General features: G+C 45.8%; 1 protein-coding gene across 3 annotated transcripts; it reads right to left on the bottom strand.

Moving 5' to 3' along the window:
- Nucleotides 1-12,881: 12,881 nt before the first annotated feature.
- On the bottom strand, nucleotides 12,882-18,692 carry LOC117708992 (olfactory receptor 13C7-like). Of its 3 annotated transcripts, none has more exons than XM_076935075.1 (4): nucleotides 17,516-18,692; nucleotides 15,815-16,026; nucleotides 14,844-15,027; nucleotides 12,882-14,762 (listed from the first exon to the last, which is right to left on the bottom strand). In XM_076935075.1, exon 4 carries the CDS (start codon nucleotides 14,730-14,732, stop codon nucleotides 13,776-13,778), a length of 957 nt encoding a protein of 318 aa, XP_076791190.1. In that variant the 5' UTR covers nucleotides 14,733-14,762; nucleotides 14,844-15,027; nucleotides 15,815-16,026; nucleotides 17,516-18,692; the 3' UTR covers nucleotides 12,882-13,775. The 3 variants fall into 3 exon arrangements, with proteins under 3 accessions (XP_076791190.1, XP_076791189.1, XP_076791191.1); XM_076935074.1 differs by having other exon boundaries at nucleotides 18,104-18,692; XM_076935076.1 differs by having other exon boundaries at nucleotides 18,267-18,692.
- Between the last annotated feature and the right edge of the window lie 1,929 nt (nucleotides 18,693-20,621).

Genomic DNA, 20,621 nt, shown 5'->3' with positions numbered 1-20,621 from the left:
TTTGGAGTTGTTGGAAGAGGATTATTTTCTTGCTTTTTCTAGGGTATAATTTCCATCCTTGTATTGGAGCTTTTCTGCTATTATTCTTTGTAGTGCTGGGTTTGTGGTAAGATATTGTGTAAATTTGGATTTGTCATGGAATATCTTGGTTTCTCCATCTATGGTAATTGAGAGTTTTGCTGGGTATAGTAGCCTGGGCTGGCATTTGTGTTCTCTTAGGGTCTGTATAACATCTGTCCAGCATCTTCTCAATTTTATAGTATCCAGTGAGAAGTCTGGTGTAATTCTGATGGGTTTGCCTTTATATGTTACTTGGCCTTTTCCCCTTACTGCATTTAATCTTCTTTCTTTGTTTTGTGCATTTGGTGTTTTGATTATTATGTGATGGGAGGTATTTCTTTTCTGGTCTAGTCTATTTGGCGTTATATAGGCTTCTTGTATGTTTATGGGCATCTCATTCTTTAGGTTAGGGAAGTTTTCTTCTATAATTTTGTTGAAGATATTTATTGACCCTTTAAGTTGGGAATCTTCAGTCTCTTCTATATCTATTATTCTTAGGTTTGGCCTTCTCATTGTGTCCTGGATTTCCTGGATGTTTTGTGTTAAGAACTTTTTGCATTTTGCGTTTCCTTTGACAGTTGTGTCAATTTTTTTCAATGGTATCGTCTACACCTGAGATTCTCTCTTCTATCTCTTGTATTCTGTTGGTGATGCTTGCATCTGTGATTCCTGATCTTTTTCCTAGGTTTTCTATCTCCAGGACAGTCTTCCTTTGAGATTTCTTTATTGTTTTTACTTCCATTTTTATGTCCTGTTGGGAGCTGACTTTTAGCAGAAAGCAGCTAGAAAGCAGCTATCCACATGCTATCCACGCCATATATGCCTACAAGGTGCACATGGTATCCACACCTGCAAGGTACATGGTATCCACGCGCCTACAAGGCAAGTGGCAAAAGCCTATAAATACCCCAGATTTCCTTTCCGTAAAGGAGACTTGACCATAGATCCTCTGGCTTGTCTCTATTCTTAGTGTCTCTTCCCCTTCTTCCCCCCCCCCCCACTATCTCTTGCTAAACCCTGACCTGTGGAACAGAGTAGGCCGTTACAGTTTGGCGCCTAACGTGGGGCTCCAATAAGCGCTACAGTTTGGCACTCAACAAGAGACAACAAGAACGAGAGATCCAGTAAGAGACATTACTGGAAGAAGGGTCGACTGAAAAATCAGAAGGTGATCATGAATTTACCTTTGAGAAAGGTAAGTCATGATAAGGAAAATGGGACAAGAAATTAGTCAACCTAAATTCAACTCTCTATTTTAATTTTGTTGTTTGCTGCTCACATGTGTTAATTTTCTGCTTTTGTTCTTGAATGCTGTCTTTTATTCTGGGGAAAATAAAGGTAAGTGGGGTTTCAGTTATCAGGCTGGGGGTAGACTGAGCTATGACTGAGCAGGCCAGAAACCTGCCCAGAGGCTGGGCACTGTGAACTGTGTGGACCTAGTCCAGGATGAAGGCTAATAGGGATAAAAGCCAGGGTAACCTTGAGAAACACTTAGATGTGAGAAAAAGCAAGATTTAGAGAGCTTTCTGGGTAGCAGGTACAGGGGAGAAATAGTCACAGAAGGCTGAAATACCCCTACGAGGTAAATGACATGTTGCCATCTTGGCCTACCGAGTATTTTAAACTCCTCAGTTTAAAATACTCAGATAGCACTTACAGTTTGGATCTGGAGTATCCAAGAAGACATTGCTGTAAACTTAGACCCAGCTTGATGCTATTAAGAGATAGGAGACACATGAAGAGGCAGAAGTCTAGTGGGAGGTGTGCTGGTCACAGGCAGGTACCCTGCAGGAGACAGCAGAGTCTTTTCTCCTTTCCTCCTCACCTGTCATGAGGTGGATGTCTGCCCTCCCCCACATGCTCCCCACCATAGCATGCTGGCTCACCACAGGCCCAGAAGCCAAATAACCATGGACTGAAATCTGTGAGCTGAAATAAGGTTTTCTCAGGGTCCAGGGGTGTAGCTCAGCTGATAGAGAACCTAACATGCTGGAGTCCATGGCTTCATGCTACAGCTTGCCCTACCTAAACTAGGTGTGATGGCTCATGTCTGCAATCTTAGCACTCAGAAGCTGGAGCCAGGTGGATTACAAGTTCAAAGTCACACTTGATAACAAAACTGTTCAAGATCAGATTTGATTCTATGAGACAGTCATCTCAAAACAGTTTTCTCATTATAAATTAGTCTTCTCAGGCATATTGTTCTGCAGAGAAATTTTAATCTAGCAAGATAGCTGGCTGCTCTGGAAAGGGATTATATCTAAAGACTTAGGTCTATGTGATCTGTCTAGAATACAGGCACACCCTTAGTACACACCTTTAAGGTAAAATTAATTTGCAAAGGAAGCAGCCATGTTTGAAAGTGACATCTTATTGAGGGACAGACAAAGTGATGAATCAGAGGAAGATTTGACAGAGTGAGTCAGAGATAGGATACAGCCAGCTCTCATGGGAACAGCACAGAAAAGAGAGGCTATTCAAGAGCAGCAGAGGGAGAGAGAGAGTCAATCAATTGAGTCAGTGCAGTGAGTGCAGTGAGTGAGGTACAGAGGAGTTGAGTTTATTCATGAGTTCATGCAGTTCAGTGCAGGGCAGCAGAGGCAGTTGGAGCCAGAGAATAAGGAGCCAGAAGATTAGAACAAAACTGTTAGAGTTAATGTGAGACAAGCAAAACAATTCAGTGAGAAGATGAGAGAAACCAAACTGAGTCAATCAGCTTGGAGAGGAGTTTGAGCCAGAACAGCTGAGTTGAACCAACCAGCCAGAGTTCAAAAGGAACTAGAAAGGGTGAGCTTATTCAGCAACAAGCCTCCAAGATAACAATTAAATCAGACAAATACAAATTACATTTACATTATTCAGTTAATAAAAGTTAATTAACACAGAAGAATGTAGAGAAAGGGATCTCTGACCTTCTCTTACTCTTCCTTCTATGGCATATGCATACCATCCCTCAACACAAGAGGATGAGGCAGGAGGATCACATTTCAAAGCTAGCATGGGCTACAGATTGGGACTTTGTCTCAGAAAAAAAATTAAAGATGGAGGTGGGACCAAAAAGAAGGCTGTGTGAGTAAAGGTGATGAGTTTAATCCCAGGGACCTACATGGTAGAAGGAGAGAACCTACTTCTGCAAGTTATTCCCTTAATTTCCTGTGAGCCATGTGTGCACACACACCGATAAATAAATAAATGAATAAATAAATAAATAAATAAATAAATAAATAAAATGCCTTTAAAGCCAGGTGTGTGTCTTAATTAGGGTTTCTATTGCTTCAGTGAAACACCATAACTGAAAACTAAGTTGTAGAAGTTAGGACAGGAACTCAAACAATGCAGGAACCTGGAAGCAGGAGCTGATGCAGAGGTCACGGAGGGTGCTGCTTACTGGCTTGCTCCCCATTGCTTGCTCAGCCTGCTTTCTTAGAGAACCCAGGACCACCTGCCCAGGGATGGCACCACCCACAATGGGCTGGTCCCTCCTTCCAAAAATTTCTCTGTTGTGAGCAGGGAGGAATCCTCCTGCAGGAGGCATTTGTGATATCTAGCTCCAGCCAATGAATAGAAGGGGCTGTTTTCTCTCCCCCACAAGCTAGACTGTGAGTCTTAAGTGCTAGCCTCAGAGCAGGTGAGGAGAAGTTCCTGTCTGGATGACAGGCAGCAGCTGCATGGTTGCTTCTGATACTTCAGTACATCATTTCTCTGTTGTTTCCAGCTGTATTGGTGTCTGCAAATCAATAAATGACTGGTGACAATTTCTGTGTTTGATGAGTTTTCAGTAAAAACTGGATTTGCTATGCTTTGATATCAATGAGGCACTGGTGCCACTAAGAGGTACCAGTATAATGGCTTTTCGTGTCTTGTGCTGTCTATTGCTCCCAACAAATCTACAAAGTGAGCATGAGATTGTGGTAATGTGGTAAACACACAGAAACCAAAAATGATATTTAAACTAGTAAATGAAAATTTTTCTTGAGTTTTGCAAGCCAGTCATGTATACCACTGAGCCCAAGATGGAGGTTATGGGAACACCTACCCTTACAGCTGGCTAAGAAAGCATGGGTGGCCAGACTTCTTTAGACTAGCATCTGAGGTGGGGAGACACAGCTCACTTAGCCTGTAGCATCCCTATTTAATGTTTTGGAGGCTTGGAGTTACATGTTGAGGATACAAGCAAGCAAGTACACGTGTGTGTCTGTGTGTGTGTGTGTGTGTGTGTGTGTACACTTGCTGTCAGGAGTTCTGGAAGCAACTATAACAGTGGATAGGAACTTGGATTGTGAGCAGGGAGGAATCCTCCTGCACAAGGCATTTGTCAGATCTTGTGTCTTTGTCCTCTGCCCTCTGGATTCCAGAACTTTATCACACTTGCTTTCATGAAAGGCTGTAGGACAATTCTAGGGTTCCCAGAGGAATAGTAGTACAGTCAGGCCTCACAACTTGCTGGCCATGTCAGTCAGGGTCTGAGCAGCTGCTGTTGGCCCTTCTGTAGTGAAGTGTTAAGACTCATGGTTCCAGGGGCTTGCTCTTTTACAGACTCATTCCTACCTCCTGGCCTCGATTTTCAGCTTCTTACATGGACTGATGCCCTCTGTCTCCTGCATTACCATGTGTTCCACGCCCCTTTTTGAGTCCCCTTCGCCAGTGAAAGAGACACATGAGGCAGTGTTCGGGTGGTTACTACAACGAGGTTTTATTCTTGTATCAGCAGAAGCGGAAAGACCCAAAGCCCGGGAAAGGCACTGCTATATGTACCCTAGAGTGGCGTGTTCACTTCTGATTGGCTGTTCACTCATCACCCCATATTATGCCCCGGCATGGGCAGTGACTTTGGCGCACTTTTTGCCTTTTGCACCTGCGGAGTCAGTTGTTTACTAGTGGGAGGACAGGATGTCCGCGCCATCTTGTAATGGCAAATGCTGTCATGCTCACGCAGCTCCCAACATCTCCCCCTATCTATATATTTAAGATGGAACAGCCTATTGCCTATCAAGCCCGGTACCAACTCAGTGAGGGAAAGCAGAGGCCTGATCCCCTGTGCAAAATGAGATATTGTAATGGGTTTCTTCTCTCGTAGTCGTGCAATGAGGAATACTTCCCATACCCATCTCGATGCCTTTTGGCGGGGAAAGGGAACCTCCACCCTGGGGCACCACCAGGGGAGGTTTCTTGGCATCAAACCTTTGTGCAATCAGGCATACTTTCGGGGAAATCTATCCACACTCGTGGAACATTCACTGTCGAGTACCCACTCGCAACACCTCTAAATATTCAGGTACCACAGTTATTCAGGCAAGGGCTGGCTAGACTTAGACCTCTCATCGACCCAGTGCAATGGGCTGAACCCTTGGGGTGCATCGACTGAGGGTCTCAGTCATCAGCTACTTTCTTAGCCTAGATAGCCAAATTTCAGGGGGAGATGTGTGCTCAAGGCTACGAGTGCTTGGGCGATAGCGACCTTGTCACGTTTTTGTTGGGCTCTGAGCTTACAGACCAACCATAACATGAACACTAATCCACAACATAGGGCTGCACCAAACAGGCCTATCCCCACCCTTTAAGAAAGAAAGAAAAAGCAGAGGTAAGCCAAGAAGTAAAATCGCCAGGGGTAACAGGGTCCACTCGTGTTCCGTCAAGGCTCAAGATCCGGATCTGCAATTGCTGCTGCACCTGGTCCAACTCCCCAGTCCAATTCCCTTGTAAATAAGCAGAAAGATTATGGCTTTGAATAAATGTATCATTCATAAATCTCAGAGGTGTAATACATAGATGTGGGGTTGCTGACACGCAGCTCATTTGAACCACATCCGTGAGCTGCTCCACATGGGCTTGGAGCAAATCAACTCTCTGATTGACCAACAGGATGCCTGATGCCAGGTATGCATCCACTTTCTGTAGAATGGTCAAAGCCTCAGAGGTCTTTTCTGAAATTTAATTAACAACAGTAGCTGCTGCAACTTGATTAGCCAAGGCTATGCCGACTGTCCCAGCTGTAGCTGCAGAGATGGTAATAGCAGTGATAATGGCTGCAGTTATATCAAAATCTCTCTTCTGTCGAAATAAAGTCAAGGTCCCAGACTTCTGAACAGGGATAGGGATCCATAGTGGTATACTGGCTATTAGGACCTGCTTATAGACAAGAGCAGACCAGCACTGGGACATAAAGGAAGTTACATTGGTATAAGTTAGCAGAAGCGGCGCCTTTTAAGAAGGCAAGGGCATAGGTTTTGGAAAAGCAGATAGGATAGCCATCTAAATTCACTATATATACTAGGAACCCGATTTAGGAGAGTCCAAATGAGAACTGAGAGCATCTGCAGATGATGCAGATTACACCCGGCATGGGCAGTGACTTTGGCACGCTTTTTGCCTTTTGTACCTGCGCAGTCAGTTGTTTACTAGTGGGAGGACAGGATGCCCGCGCCATTTGTAATGGTGAATGCTGTCACGCTCACTCGGCTCCCAACATCTCCCCCTACCTATATATTTAAGATGGAACAGCCTATTGCCTATCAAGCGCGGTACCAACTCAGTGAGGGAAAGCAGAGGCCTCATCCCCTGTGCGGTTTCAGGAACCGAGAGTTGCCACGTCAGTTGCTCTGGCAGCCAAAATGGGTTGTCTTCTTCCTGTGGAAAAACACAAACCACTCCCCTGGATCTTATTAAAATAGGATCTGGGCCTTTCCATTGACCAGTCAAAACATCTTTCCATTTTATCATTTCTTTTGGCCTAGTTGGTTCCAGGCAATGGCGATCAGCCACTGTATTGCCCTGACTGTCCAAATTCAAAAAGTTGAGGGTAAAAAGTGCCAGAGTAGCACCGTGGGCAGAGCTTCCTCAACTTCTCCTTTTTGTTTTATCAAATAAGTTTTAAGGGTACGATGAGCACGCTCAATGATGCCCTGTCCCTGAGGGTTGTAAAAAAGACCCGTCAGGTGTGTCACCTCCATATGGCGACAAAATTGTTGAAATTTTTGAGAAGTGTAGGCTGGTCCATTGTCAGTTTTAAGGATTTTAGGCTTTCCCCAGGCACTCCAAGCCTCGAGACAATGTTGAATAACATGGGCCGCCTTTTCTCCAGTCAATGGACAGGCGAACATAACTCCAGAACAGTTATCAATGGAGACATGCAAATATTGTAATTTGCCAAAGGATGGGATGTGAGTAACATCCATTTGCCAGATCTGTAATGGCCTAATTCCCCGAGGGTTAATTCCTGTATGGGGAACAGGTAGGAATTGACAGCAGTTTTAGCATTGAGTCACGATATCTCTGGCCTCCTTTCTAGAGATGTTAAACCGACATCGTAGTGTCTCAGCTGTCACATGAAACCTTTTATGAAAGGCTTTAGCCAAATCTAATTTTGCCTAAAGGGCAATTGCAATCAACTTTGTGGGTCGAACTGCCAGGTCATTTCCACGGGACATAGGTCCCGGTAAGCCTGAGTGAGCCCTAATATGAGTTATAAAGACAGGGAATCTTCACTTAGCCAGGGTAAGCTAAATCTTTTGAAAAACTTCTACAAGTCTGCTAGATGTCTTAATTAACCCAGCAACTTCTAATGCTTTCACTGCATTAACCACATAGAAGGAATCTGAAACAATATTTAAAGGGCCTGGAAAGATTTCCAGAACCTCTGACACCAACCACTAAGCATTCCACAATTTGAGGTGAGGTTTCATGGTATTGTTTGGATGTAACCTTATCATTAACCACATAGGCACCCACTGCTGTTTTATACCTGTCCGTATAAACTACCATTCTATCTGGGAGTGGCTCCTGAGACACAATATGTGGAAATATGATAGCTTGAGTTAAGGCAAATTGTAAGATGGGATGCTTAGGATAATGATTATCTATTTGACCATTGAAGGAAGTAACCAGCACTGCCCAAACATCAGAGGTCGCCGTTAATATTTGGACTTGATGGGCAGTATAAGGCACTATCAAAACCTTAGGCTCCCTTCCAAAATGGGTAATGGCTGCTTTTAGTCCACGAAGTGCAAGTTGAGCAACTGCATCTGGACACCTTTCAATAATCTTTGCGGGAAAAGCATTGGGATGAATCCATAACAAAGGCCCCTCCTGCCATAACACAGCAGTTGGTAAGTGTCTAGTTTTAAAAACACATAAGTCAAAGGTTTTGGTTTCATCTATGAGTTTTAACTGGGTGTCTTGTAAAGCGTTTTCTACTACTTGCAGAGCACAGCTCGCAGCCGGTGTTAAGGCCCTCGGTGAGGAAATATGAGCATCCCCTTCCAAAATATCAAATAAAGGTTTCAGCTCGGCTGAGGGAATTTTTAAAAATGGTCTTAACCAATTTATATCACCTAATAATTTCTGAAAATCATTCAAAGTATGAAAATGGTCTCTACGAATCTCCAATTTCTGAGGAATTATCTTTTCTGGATAGATAACCGTCCCTAAAAAGGAGCCAATTTCTGAAAATTGAACTTTCTCAGTAGCAACATGCAGACCCCACTGTTCCAAGGTGTTTAATAATAAGGGGTATGAGGTCTGTAAAGTAATTAAATCCTTATGACACATAATAATGTCATCTGTGTAATGGGCCAGCAGCAGAGAGGGGAATTGTTTCTTAATTGGCTCGAGGGCCATTTGAACATACAGCTGACATATAGTGGGGCTGTTGACCATGCCCTGAGGCAGAACTTTCCACTGATATCTTTTATCAGGTTCAAAATGATTAATAGTAGGTAGTGTAAATGCAAATCTTGGTCTATCTTGTGGACACAAAGGAATAGAAAAAAACAATCTTTAATATCTATAATTATGATTTTCCACTGCTTAGGCTAGGCAGAGAGTAAAGGCAAGCCTCGTTGCACAGAGCCAAATAGTTACATCTGTGCATTGACGGCTCTTAAATCATGTAAAAGCCTCCACTTTCCGGATTTCTTTTTAAAGACAAATATGGGTGTATTCCAGGGAGAGGCTAGATGACTGAGCTGCACTTGTTCTTTAATTAGTTGTGTAGCAGCTTCCAATTTTTCAGAGGATAGGGACCACTGAGGAACCCACACGGCCTCCTCTGTGAGCCAGGGTATGGGCATAGAACCCTCAATGGTAACTAGGGAAAACCCAGGCCTTGTCTTCCTGTGTTTGATTCTTGTGAGACAGGATCTAACCTTCCTTGTTCATTCCTGCCAAGACCTTTCCCTTCTTTAAATCCCATTCTCTTTATAATGTTTATAGCTTGTGGGGAGTATTCACTAGTCAGAACTAGCCCTAGGTCTTGTAAAATATCTCTTCCCCAGAGATTGACAGGGAGAGGAAGCACATAAGGTATAAAACTTCCTGTTTGACCCTCTGGTGCCTGCCAAGTCAACGAGCGAGAACTGACTGCGGGACTGGCCTCGTATCCCAATCCTTGTAGGGAGTGGGATGATCGTTTTACAGGCCATGCCTTAGGCCACCAATTAGAAGAAATAACACTTTTATCCGCTCCTGAGTCCAGAATTCCAGTAAAGTTCTTCCCCTCTATTGCTAACTGTAAGGTGGGTCTAGTTTTAAGGTCAACCACCAGATGAGCGCAGTCAGTTCCTGAGGAACCAAGCCCATGAGCACCTCTAAGCTTCTCAGTGGATGGAAAACAATCATGTAAGCTTGGAAGGACAACCAATTGAGCAATCCTGTCCCCAGGGGAGATGGAGAATACACCTTGTGGGCTAGAACAGAGAACTTGAAGTTCTCTGGTATAATCCTGATCTATTACACCAGGGTGTACCACGAGTCCTTTTAAAGTAAGAGAGGATCAGCCTAAAATAAGGCTGACACTTCCCCCTGGCAGGGGGCCTCTATAATCAACCGGGATAGGCTGCACCCCATGTGTGGCATTACTAGGACTCGGGAGGTGGAACGGAGGTCCACTTCTGCGGAACCCCTTGTGGCTCTGCAGCAAAAAGAGTCCCCTGAGTGTTCAGCAGTGTAACATATCTTTTGGGGCCCTGGGATCTTGGGCCTATATATCCGTTTTTTGAAAAATTTTCTTCCTTAATGGCTGAGGGATTTGGAGGGAGGATCTGACCTCTTATATCTCTAACAGAGCGGCAATCCCGAGCCAGATGATAGCCCTTTCCACATGTAGTGCACAACTTTGATGGTATTTGATTATTTGGGCACTCTTTCTTCATATGTCCCGCCTTCCCACAGGCAAAGCATCGGGCCATATGTTTTGAAGGGAATTTTCCACGATTCTGACCCTTAAGGAGGACTGCAGCCATTTCTAAGTTAGCCGCTGCAAGTCCGGCATTAGTAAGGGGACCTCCCAAGCCACGGCAGACTCTTAACCAGTCTTGTAGCTCTTTGGCTCTCCGAGGAGCAATGGCTGCACGGCATTCAGCTGTGGCATTTTCAAAGATCATCTGTTCAATTAATGGCATTGGTTGCTCCGGTTCCCCAAAGATTCTGTCAGCTGCCTCAGTCATGCGGGCCACAAAGTCAGAAAAAGACTCATTAGATGTCTGAATTATCTTGGACAAATAAAGGTTACTGCCTTCCTTCCTAGGGAGAGACTTTCATGCCTTTATTGCAGCTGATGCTATCTGTGCGTAGACCTGCCCAGGATGAGTGGTCTGGTCGTTCGCGTGTACGCCAACTCCCGCCAGCATGTCAAAAGTTCATAATAGTTGTCCCTCAGTATTTGCATTAATCCTGGCTTGTGTTTGCAGTGCCTCGTGCCACAAGGCCTTCCACTCTAGGTATTGGCCCATATTGTTAAGTACCGCCTTCACTGTGTCCTGCCAGTCTCCTGGCGTCATAGCAGCTGTACTTAATCTCTCCACTTGGGATACAGTAAAATTAGCCCCAATTCCATATGCACGTACTGCCTCAGCTAATTCTTTGACCTGCCTATACTCTACTGGGGCATGAACACGGACGCCTTCTGCCGCTTCAAAGACCAGAAATGCAAGCTGTAGCTGTCTGCGATCTCCTGGGCTGAGAAATTAATTAGAGGCACTGCCCAAGGCATAGGCCGGAGGCAAGGCCGGGGCCGAGGGATTCAAGGTCTTTCTTAGTCTTATCCCAGAACGGCTATCCTTTGCACAGTCGGCTGCTTCCTCCTCTAGGCTCTCCTCCTTGGAGCTTCCAAGGTCTATGGAGGCAGGCTCCTTAATGGGGTACAAGGGGGTCCCCCTGAACTCCACTCTCTCTTCACCAGCCAGTGAAGGGTCCTTAACCTTAACAGGCCCTGCAGTAACCCCTATTCCTTTTGAGTATTCTTTTCTATGACCAGGCTCCTTGGCCTGCCTCTGTTGCCCAGGCTTTTTTGCCTGCTTCTCCTTTCCAGGCTCCTTGGCCTGATGCCGGCTAACATGCTCTGTTTCTGATAGCCTGGAGTGGACCTCTCTTGAAACCTCTTGACTTGCCCTAATAGCTGTGCTGCGGGCTGGATCCTCACAACACAAATAAGCTAAAAGCAAAAGCAACACAACCAAGAGGCCAACTACTGCAGCGGTGGCAATGGGTGAAAATTCGCTCGCAATGAAGGCTTCCACCCAAAGCATACCTCTCAGAGATGTACCTAGATCCTGTAGTCTTTTAACCCACCCCGAATCTCGGGGGGGGGGGGTCTCCCGCGGTGCCATATGGTTCGTTCCTACCCGGGTTTCGGCACCAAATTCTTCCTGGCACAGTGCATGGAAACAATGCAAGGAGCCTCTCAGGAACAGATATGGAAGACCAGGTAGGCTAGGCTCCCTAGGATGAAACAGCCAGCCAGGCAAGGATGGTGTAAAAGCCCAGCATTCTGACATCCAGACTCACCTGGGATCCTCCCTCCCCTGTGCAGCACAGATCTACATGTATGGTCTCTCTGCTGAGGAAGCTTTGTCTCCTCACCTCATCTGGAGGCAGCCTCCTTCTCCCTGTCTTCCCTCCTTGGAGCTCTGGTGACCTTACAACACCTCGTTCCAGTTATTGTTTGGTTCTTTCCCTTATGTGAGGACAGTTACTGCTTCTCATGATTATAGGGGGAATCCGCAAATCCTATGAACTGCAAGGAAACCTTTCCAGGAGCCTTGGGAATGTATGTGACGTCCAAGGGGTATCATGTTCATATTTACCATCAGGGAAACACAACAAATGCAGCTATCTCTCTGGAAAATGCTAAGGGTCTGGAACAGAGACCTCTTATCCTTGGCTAATCACATTTACACACAGGCAAGCACACATGTGGAACAAGGAGATGCCTGTTAAAGGGATCAGGCCTTATGGGGCTGTAGCTGGAGTGTGGGTGTGGGTCCTGTTGGGCTGAGTTGTGGATCCCAAGTGTCTGCTGCCCCAGGCAGTTGGAACCTTGGCACAGGGAACAGAAGCACCGGGGAATTCGACTGAGTTCACTCCACACTGCGCCTGGGTAGTTGCCAGGCTATGTGAAGCCACAGAACTGCCCTCCAGGTGTAGGGAGATCCTAGTCTGCGGTTCCATGTGGGCTGGAGCTCATGTGTTGGGGGTTCCCGGACAGAGGCAGCTGGCCAGAGACTGGCTGGTCTCAGCCCTTGGTATCCCAGGCACAGCTGAAAGGCTGCAGAAGGTCTGAGATAGGGACATTCGGGCTGGACCATATGGCAGCCAAAAGGGGAAATGGGGAGAAGCTCCTGCAATGCCCTACAGGATAGAGACTCTTGGTCACATCCAACTCACTTGGCTGGGTCATGGTTGGCTCTGCTAGCTTGCTTGAGTTGTTGGCCTCTCCATGGCTGGAACTCAGAGAGGTCCTTGGCAGGAGATCAGAATGTGACTTGTTAGTTGAAGGCCCCCTCTACAGTTCTCTACGTTAGGCCCCAAAGACAAGAGGAAGTCCGTGGTTTTAAAAGGTTTATTGTCATGAGGGAAAGTGGATGAAGCTGTGCCCTGTGTTCTCAGGGTGGGCCTGAGGTTAAATACATTTTGGAAGTAGGAGGAGGGTCTGGGAAAAAATGCTTAATTGGCTACGCCCTGTGGCCTTTCAGTATCTCATTAATATGGAGATCTCTTGAGGCTCTGCATCCTGTAATCATGCCCTCTCCCTGTGCTACATGACACAAACCTCTTTTTGGGAGGGGCTGTAGAGGGCTGTAGCTAAGTGAGAGGAACTGGGAGACCCAGGAGTGCTGCCAAACTCCTACTGTTCCTTTAGAGTCTCCAGGGTTCAAAGCAGACTCCACTAGGTACCCCACTGCCTCTTATAGCCCACAGCCTCACAAGGCCTGAGCAGAGGTGCAACAAGAACTGCCACAGAGAAGTGTGTGTGTAACAGCTTTTAGAGGTAACCAAGCTTTCATATCACCAATGATGGTGGCAGGATGTGGGCCGACCTGAGAAGAGAGTGTGGCACTGGTTGTGGTAGCTCTCCTTTGGAAGAAGTGCTGCAGAGAGATCCAGATGTTGTCCTTCACTGACAGGTTCAGTGGCTGAGGTGATAAGTAGTTCTGGGGATCCAGACAACACAGCATCCATCCCATGCTCTTAACCCATACTTCCCCAGGTCCAGCATGCATATAAATGCTGGGGAGGATCTGGTCAAAATGAAGATCCCCAGTCAGTAGATCTGCTGTGAGCCAGGAAACTCTGTATGCCAGAAACCTCCCAGGTGATACTGACATTTCCAGTCTGTGGACCACACTATGAATGGCTCTAAGACAACTTGTCCCTCACCTTGCCTAAGATTCTCAAGTGAGAGCCATCAGAACATGTGGGGCCTGTGCTATATCCCTCCATTACTGGGTGAGGCATCTGTGATTTGCCAGGTTCCTTACGGCAGACTTAACATCCTTGTTTCTCAGGCTGTAGATGATGGGGTTCAGCATGGGGGTCAGAAGTCCATAGAAGAGGGAGATGAGCTTGTCTGCAAGGTCCTGCTTATCTGCCCCCAGTGGGTCCTTGGACTTGGGCTTCCCATACATGAAGAGGATGGTCCCATAAAAAATGATCACCACTGTGAGGTGGGCAGAGCAGGTGGAGAAGGCCTTCTTCCTGCCCTCAGCAGAGGGGATCCTCAGGATGGTGGAGAGTATGAAGATGTAGGAGACAAAGATGAACAGAACTGGGACCCCCAGGAAGATCACATTGGCCACCCCCATGCTGATGACATTGATGGAGATGTCAGCACAGGCTAGCTTTAAGACTGCCAGGATCTCACAGATGAAGTGATTAATGACATTGTCCCCACAGAAAGGCAACTGTACTGCAAGGGAGATCTGGACCATGGAGTTGGCACCACCAGCCACCCAGGAGCTGATGGCCATGGGCACATAGGCAGCCTTACTCATGACCACTGGGTATCTGAGGGGGTTGCAGATGGCCACATAACGATCAAACGCCATCATGCCCAGAAGCACACACTCCGTGGCTCCCATGGCAAAGGACAGAAACATCTGCACAGCACAGCCTGAGAAGGAGATGGTCTTCCTGGGAGTGAGAAAACCATCCAGGACCAAGGGGACCGAGGAGGTGGTGTAGCAGATGTCCAGGAAGGAGAGGTTCCCCAGGAAGAAGTACATGGGTGTGTGCAGGTGGGAGTCGAGGATGGTCACCAGGATGAGGACCCCGTTGCCCAGCAGGATCACCAGGTACATTGACAAGATGAGCACAAAGAAGGTTTTCTCCAGCTTTGGGTGGGCAGAGAGACCCAATAAGACAAATTCTGTTACAGTAGACTGGTTGGATACTTCCATTTTAAACTCTGTCTTCCATCCCTAGGAATGCTGAAGGTAGAAAAATACATGCTTATTATTTGGCTTTTTGGAATCAACTCACAATGCCTTTAATATCACCCAAAAACTAACCTCTGAGGCAGGTAGTGATAGTGTAGACCTTTAACCGCAGCACTCAGGAGGCAGAGACAGGACTGTGAGTTTGAAGCTGGCATGGACTACATAGTCAGGCCTTGTCCCAAAGCAAAACCAAAAGTTACCCTCTGAGATTCGACTGCAAAACCAAATTATCTAAAAGCCAATCTCTGTGGCAGACCTGGAAAGAATAGAATTAAGTTTAATGATAGAGAGGACATTAATCTAGTCAATAATATTACTATAGCTAAAGTAATGTCATATGCTGATATATGTTGTCTCCTGAGGTTTGTAATAAGGCAAGGCCCTGGGAGTAATGCTACTGTCTCTTGTACTTGAAGACCTTGGGCTATTACCATTACAGTTCAGTAATCCTGGATGTTACATAGCTTACTGTCCTTCTGAACCTGATTCTTTCTCATGCAGCATCTTTAATTATATTATTTCCTACATGGAGAATGTATTTTTTAATCATAAAGTTTTTTACCTTCTTAATGGTTATATATATATACATATATATGTATATATGTGCATATATATGTATACACACATATATAACTATTATATATGTAATGTGCCTATGTGCTACAGAGGTCAGAAGAGCAGAGCACATTAGACCCTCTGGAGTTAGAGTGAAAGGCAGTTGTGAGCTGCCTGATGGGGTTGCTGAGGACCAAACCCTGGTTCTCTGGGAAAGCAATTGATACTCCACACCACTAATTCCTCTCTCCAGCTCCTGGCTTTATCTCTTAGTTGGTGTCTGGCTTTCATTGGTGTTTTGTTAGTTTAATTAGGTTATCTGAACTTGACTATCTTTTCTGCATTTGTGAATTTCTGGAATCCCCAACATGGAGTCCCCACCCTCATCTCTGGAAATGTAGTCTGGAGAAGAGCCCCATAGTTCCCCGCAGCTATGCCTCTCTGCAGGCTGGTTGCTCTGAAAAGTGGCTGGAGATAGAGAAGCTTACCCGATTGCTAGAGCTTCTTCAAAATTCACAGTTCCAGCTTCAGAAGGGTAGGGCCTTGAATCACACACCACATCAAAATTGGGAAGAAAAAAACTGGAGAGCCCTTAGACACTGTTCAGAGGGTTTCAGACACATCCACAGGCAAATCTGTTCTGCTTCCCAGAGCCAGTAGCTGCACCACAGACGGTCATAACTCTGCTTCCAAGGAGCTCCTACACAGGATAGTGAAAGTGCCCTGTGATCTGACTGATGGCCACCTGGCACTGCTTATACATACTGATTTGAGCACAGCACATGCCTGTAAACAGCACTTCACAGGAGCAGAAAGACTACAAGTTCAAAGGCCACTTAGTCTACATGAAGGGTTCCAGGCCCAGCAAGGCTAGTAATACCCTGTCTCATAAAAGCTTACCACACAGCTAACTAACTAACTAAATTTCTAAAAACTGATTTCAATGTGGTACATACATACAGTAGAATTTAATTCAGCCACAAAGAAATATGAAAATTTCAGGAAAATAGATGGGTGGGAAACATTATTTTAAGCTTGGTAGCCTGGGCTTAGGAAGACTGAATGCTGTCTGTACTTTCTCATATATAAACACCAGCCATGACTGTGACATATGCATGTCCAGCTGAGGTGACCCTGGGGAAAAGCCAGGAAACCAAAAAAGGTTTCCATGAGACTGGGGGTGGGGCATGCATTAAGGGAAGAGGCCTGGGGATAGAAGACAGTGAGAGAGCAAAGTGTAGACACATCATGGAAAAGGAGGGCAGGGGATGGGTGGGTAGAAGACAGAGTGCAAACAACAGAATGAAATGAGAACGTAAGAACCCAAATGGAAATCTATTACATCATCAGCTAGTTTTAAAGCCAAATAAGAAATTAGAATAAAACTGAAAATCTTAAAACAAACAAACAAACAAACCCCAACCAATTGCAGGAGGCTGTGGTGTCACAGATCTGTAGTCCTAGTAGTCAGGTGATTGAGGGGACAGAAGGGTCATTCATGAGTTCAAGATCAGACCAGGTCTCAACAACCCAAAACCAGCCAAACAGTGCTTAGAATGCCAGCACTTGGGAGGCAGAGGCAGGTTGATTTCTGTTAGTTTGAGGCCAGTTTAGTGTACCTATTGAGTTCTAGGACAGTCACAGATATGTAGAGACCCAGTCTCAAACACAAACAAAATGAGAAAAACAAAGCCCACTCAGATCAATCAGGAGACCCCTGCCTCCTACTTTTGTTTCTTGCTTCCCTATAGGTTGCCTTTGGAAACTTATTTCTATTTTATTGGCTTGTTTCGTTCTTAAAAATAGAAGTTCCCAACCAAGCATGGTGTGCACACCTGTGACCTTGCTACTCGTGAGACTGAGAGTGGATCATGAATTTTAAGACAGACTGAAGTTCATACATAGTGAGTATGTCTTTAAAAAGCACACATATGACCAGATGTGGTGCACATGCCTTTAGTCCTAGCACTCAGGAGACAGAGGCTAATAGATCTCTGAGTTTGAGGCCAGCCTGGTCTACAGAGTCCCAGCCAGGTATACAGGACAGCCAGGGCTACACATAGAAACCCTATCTTAAAAAAAAAAAAAAATTGACCAAAACAACAACAACAAAACAAGGAAAACAAAAAACAAAGAAACAACAACAACAAAAAGACAATGATAGAGATCTGTATTATAATGTCACCAACCTGATTCAGCCCCCCTTGAAGCAGTTCTGAGGTCAGGAGAGGTTCCAGGCCGTGAGGATTAGGATTGTGTGGGGTTTGGTTTGTTTGTTTTTTTGTTTGTTTTTCTAGTTGGTCATGATAGTAGTGTACAGAATGGGTTATCTCAGGATATCAGTGGTTTGGGGATAAAAATCAACATTTAAAGAAAAGTTCCTTTTAGTATAAGAAGGCAAAACTTCCCTGGACAGTGTCTGCCTGGGCACTGAAGACTCCTTCATAGGGGTCTTCTCCTCACTGAATGGATTTGCAACTTTGCTTAAATGTTTGGAAAAGTGGGTGGGTAAGGTGGTCAGGAAGTCTGAAATGGTGGATTTCCTCTGGGATATGAGATCTGCCTTGTTCTAACCTCTTTCTTTGCTCATTGGTGCTATGTCAGCCTCCTGGGCTCATACAAGCATTCCTAGTTATCCCTGTGCAAGATGCAGCCTTCAGAATTGAGAAAAGCGATTTCTTGCCCACCAAGTCCTATCTCCACCCACTCTGTGAACTTTTGTTCATCATCTCCCTTCAGCCAGAGGCAAGCTGACTCAGAGGTAGCCCACCACTTACCCAGTGTGGGGTTGCATCCAAGCTGTGCCCATTGCTTCCAGGAGCAGACTAGGCAAATGGCAAGGTAGCCAGTTTACCAAGGTCAGGACATGTGACTAGCTCTGGGTCACTGGCCCATCTGGGTGCTGCCTAGCCATAACCAAGTGTGCCAGACAAGGCTCACCTCTCAGTGGGTCCCAGCACCAGCAGGATGTGGCAGGCCTGCTGTAGCATAAACTATTGTCTCTCTTCCTGGGTCTCTAAAAGACTCTGAAGGTAATGGACTCCAAGGTGCAATCTTAGCTTTACACTCTCACGCCTGAGCTTAGCGCTCAGCAGCCTGAAGAGAGGGACTGATTCTCAAGCCTGAGGATCCCCAGACTCCCCAGCTCAGATAGCTGAGCCTGGGCCAGCTGGTGAGCCACACCCAGCCAGTAGACCCAGTGGCTCTCCTCTGTGCTCCACAGTGTTCTCCAGGGCTCCAGATTCTCCAGAGCTTAGGGCCGGGTTGCTGTGGGGCTAGGTCCTATCCCAAAAGCAATTTAAAGTTTGGTGAGAGGCTCAGAGATGAGACTCTACCCTATAGGCCCAATTAAACAACATGTGGGAATCTACCCAGAGCTTCCCTCACCATACAAAGGTCGGCTTAAAAAGTTCTCTGCTGCTGGGTTCTCAGAATTCTCCTGGGATTTGATCACAAGGATTGAGTCAAGGTGGCTTTTACCTCAAACACTCTACATGTAAGCAAAACTGAGCCTCAGGCATCTTGATCCAGATTCCCCAGGCACCCAGATGTCTTCTCACTCCGTCCACTGACCCACCGACTCTCTACACCATCAACAACCTCCAAGATCCCCACCAGCCTTCCATTAACTACAGAAAATCTCTATGCAATAAACTGTTGAGGGTTGATGTGCTGCTGCTATGTTTTCAAATGCTAAATATTGCACCCCCCACCGAATTGAGTTGCAGTCCCTTGACTCATTCTCATGTACACCAAATGATGTTGTACCAACTTTGTTTGACAATCTTCTCTAACTGGGTGAATTAAAATGGCTGTAGCCAGTTACTGGGGAGAATAGAGGTAAGTGGGGTGTCAGTTATCAGGCTGGGGGTAGACTGAGCTATGACTGAGCAGGCCAGAAACCTGCCCGGAGGCTGGGCACTGTGAACTGTGTGGACTTAGTCCAGGATGAAGGCTAATAGGGATAAAAGCCAGGGTAACCTTGAGAAACACTTAGATGTGAGAAAAAGCAAGATTTAGAGAGCTGTCTGGGTAGCAGGTACAGGGGAGAAATAGTCACAGAAGGCTGAAATACCCCTACGAGGTAAATGACATGTTCCCATCTTGGCCTTCCGAGTATTTTAAACTGAGGATAGCATTTACAGTTTGGATCTGGAGTCTCCAAGAAGACATTGCTGTAAACTTGGACCCAGCTTGATGCTATTAAGAGATAGGAGACACATGAAGAGGCAGAAGTCTAGTGGGAGGTGTGCTGGTCACAGGCAGGTACCCTGCAGGAGACAGCAGAGTCTTTTCTCCTTTCCTCCTCACCTGTCATGGGGTGGATGTCTGCCCTCCCCCATATGCTCCCCACCATAGCATGCTGGCTCACCACAGGCCCAGAAGCCAAATAACCATGGACTGAAATCTGTGAGCTGAAATAAGGTTTTCTCAGGGTCCAGGGGTGTAGCTCAGCTGATAGAGAACCTAACATGCTGGAGTCCATGGCTGCATGCTGCAGCGTGCCCTACCTAAACTAGGTGTGATGGCTCATGTCTGCAATCTTAGCACTCAGAAGCTGGAGCCAGGTGGATTACAAGTTCAAAGTCACACTTGATCACAAAACTGTTCAAGATCAGATTTGGTTCTATGAGACAGTCATCTCAAAACAGTTTTCTCATTATAAATTAGTCTTCTCAGGCATATTGTTCTGCAGAGAAATTTTAATCTAGCAAGATAGCTGGCTGCTCTGGAAAGGGATTATATCTAAAGACTTAGGTCTATGTGATCTGTCTAGAATACAGGCACACCCTTAGTACACACCTTTAAGGTAAAATTAATTTGCAAAGGAAGCAGCCATGTTTGAAAGTGACATCTTATTGAGGGACAGAGAAAGTGATGAATCAGAGGAAGATTTGACAGAGTGAGTCAGAGATAGGATACAGCCAGCTCTCATGGGAACAGCACAGAAAAGAGAGGCTATTCAAGAGCAGCAGAGGGAGAGAGAGAGTCAATCAATTGAGTCAGTGCAGTGAGTGCAGTGAGTGAGGTACAGAGGAGTTGAGTTTATTCATGAGTTCATGCAGTTCAGTGCAGGGCAGCAAAGGCAGTTGGAGCCAGAGAATAAGGATCCAGAAGATTAGAACAAACTGTCAGAGTTAATGTGAGACAAGCAAAACAATTCAGTGAGAAGATGAGAGAAACCAAACTGTCAACTTGGAGAGGAGTTTGAGCCAGAACAGCTGAGTTGAACCAACCAGCCAGAGTTCAAAAGGAGCTAGAAAGGGTGAGCTTATTCAGCAGCAAGCCTCCAAG

The sequence above is a fragment of the Arvicanthis niloticus genome, chromosome 5, assembly GCF_011762505.2.
Source record: "Arvicanthis niloticus isolate mArvNil1 chromosome 5, mArvNil1.pat.X, whole genome shotgun sequence".
NCBI lineage: Eukaryota > Metazoa > Chordata > Mammalia > Rodentia > Muridae > Arvicanthis > Arvicanthis niloticus.
Note: the sequence above shows the minus strand (reverse complement) of the source record. Positions and strands in the feature narration are given on the sequence as shown.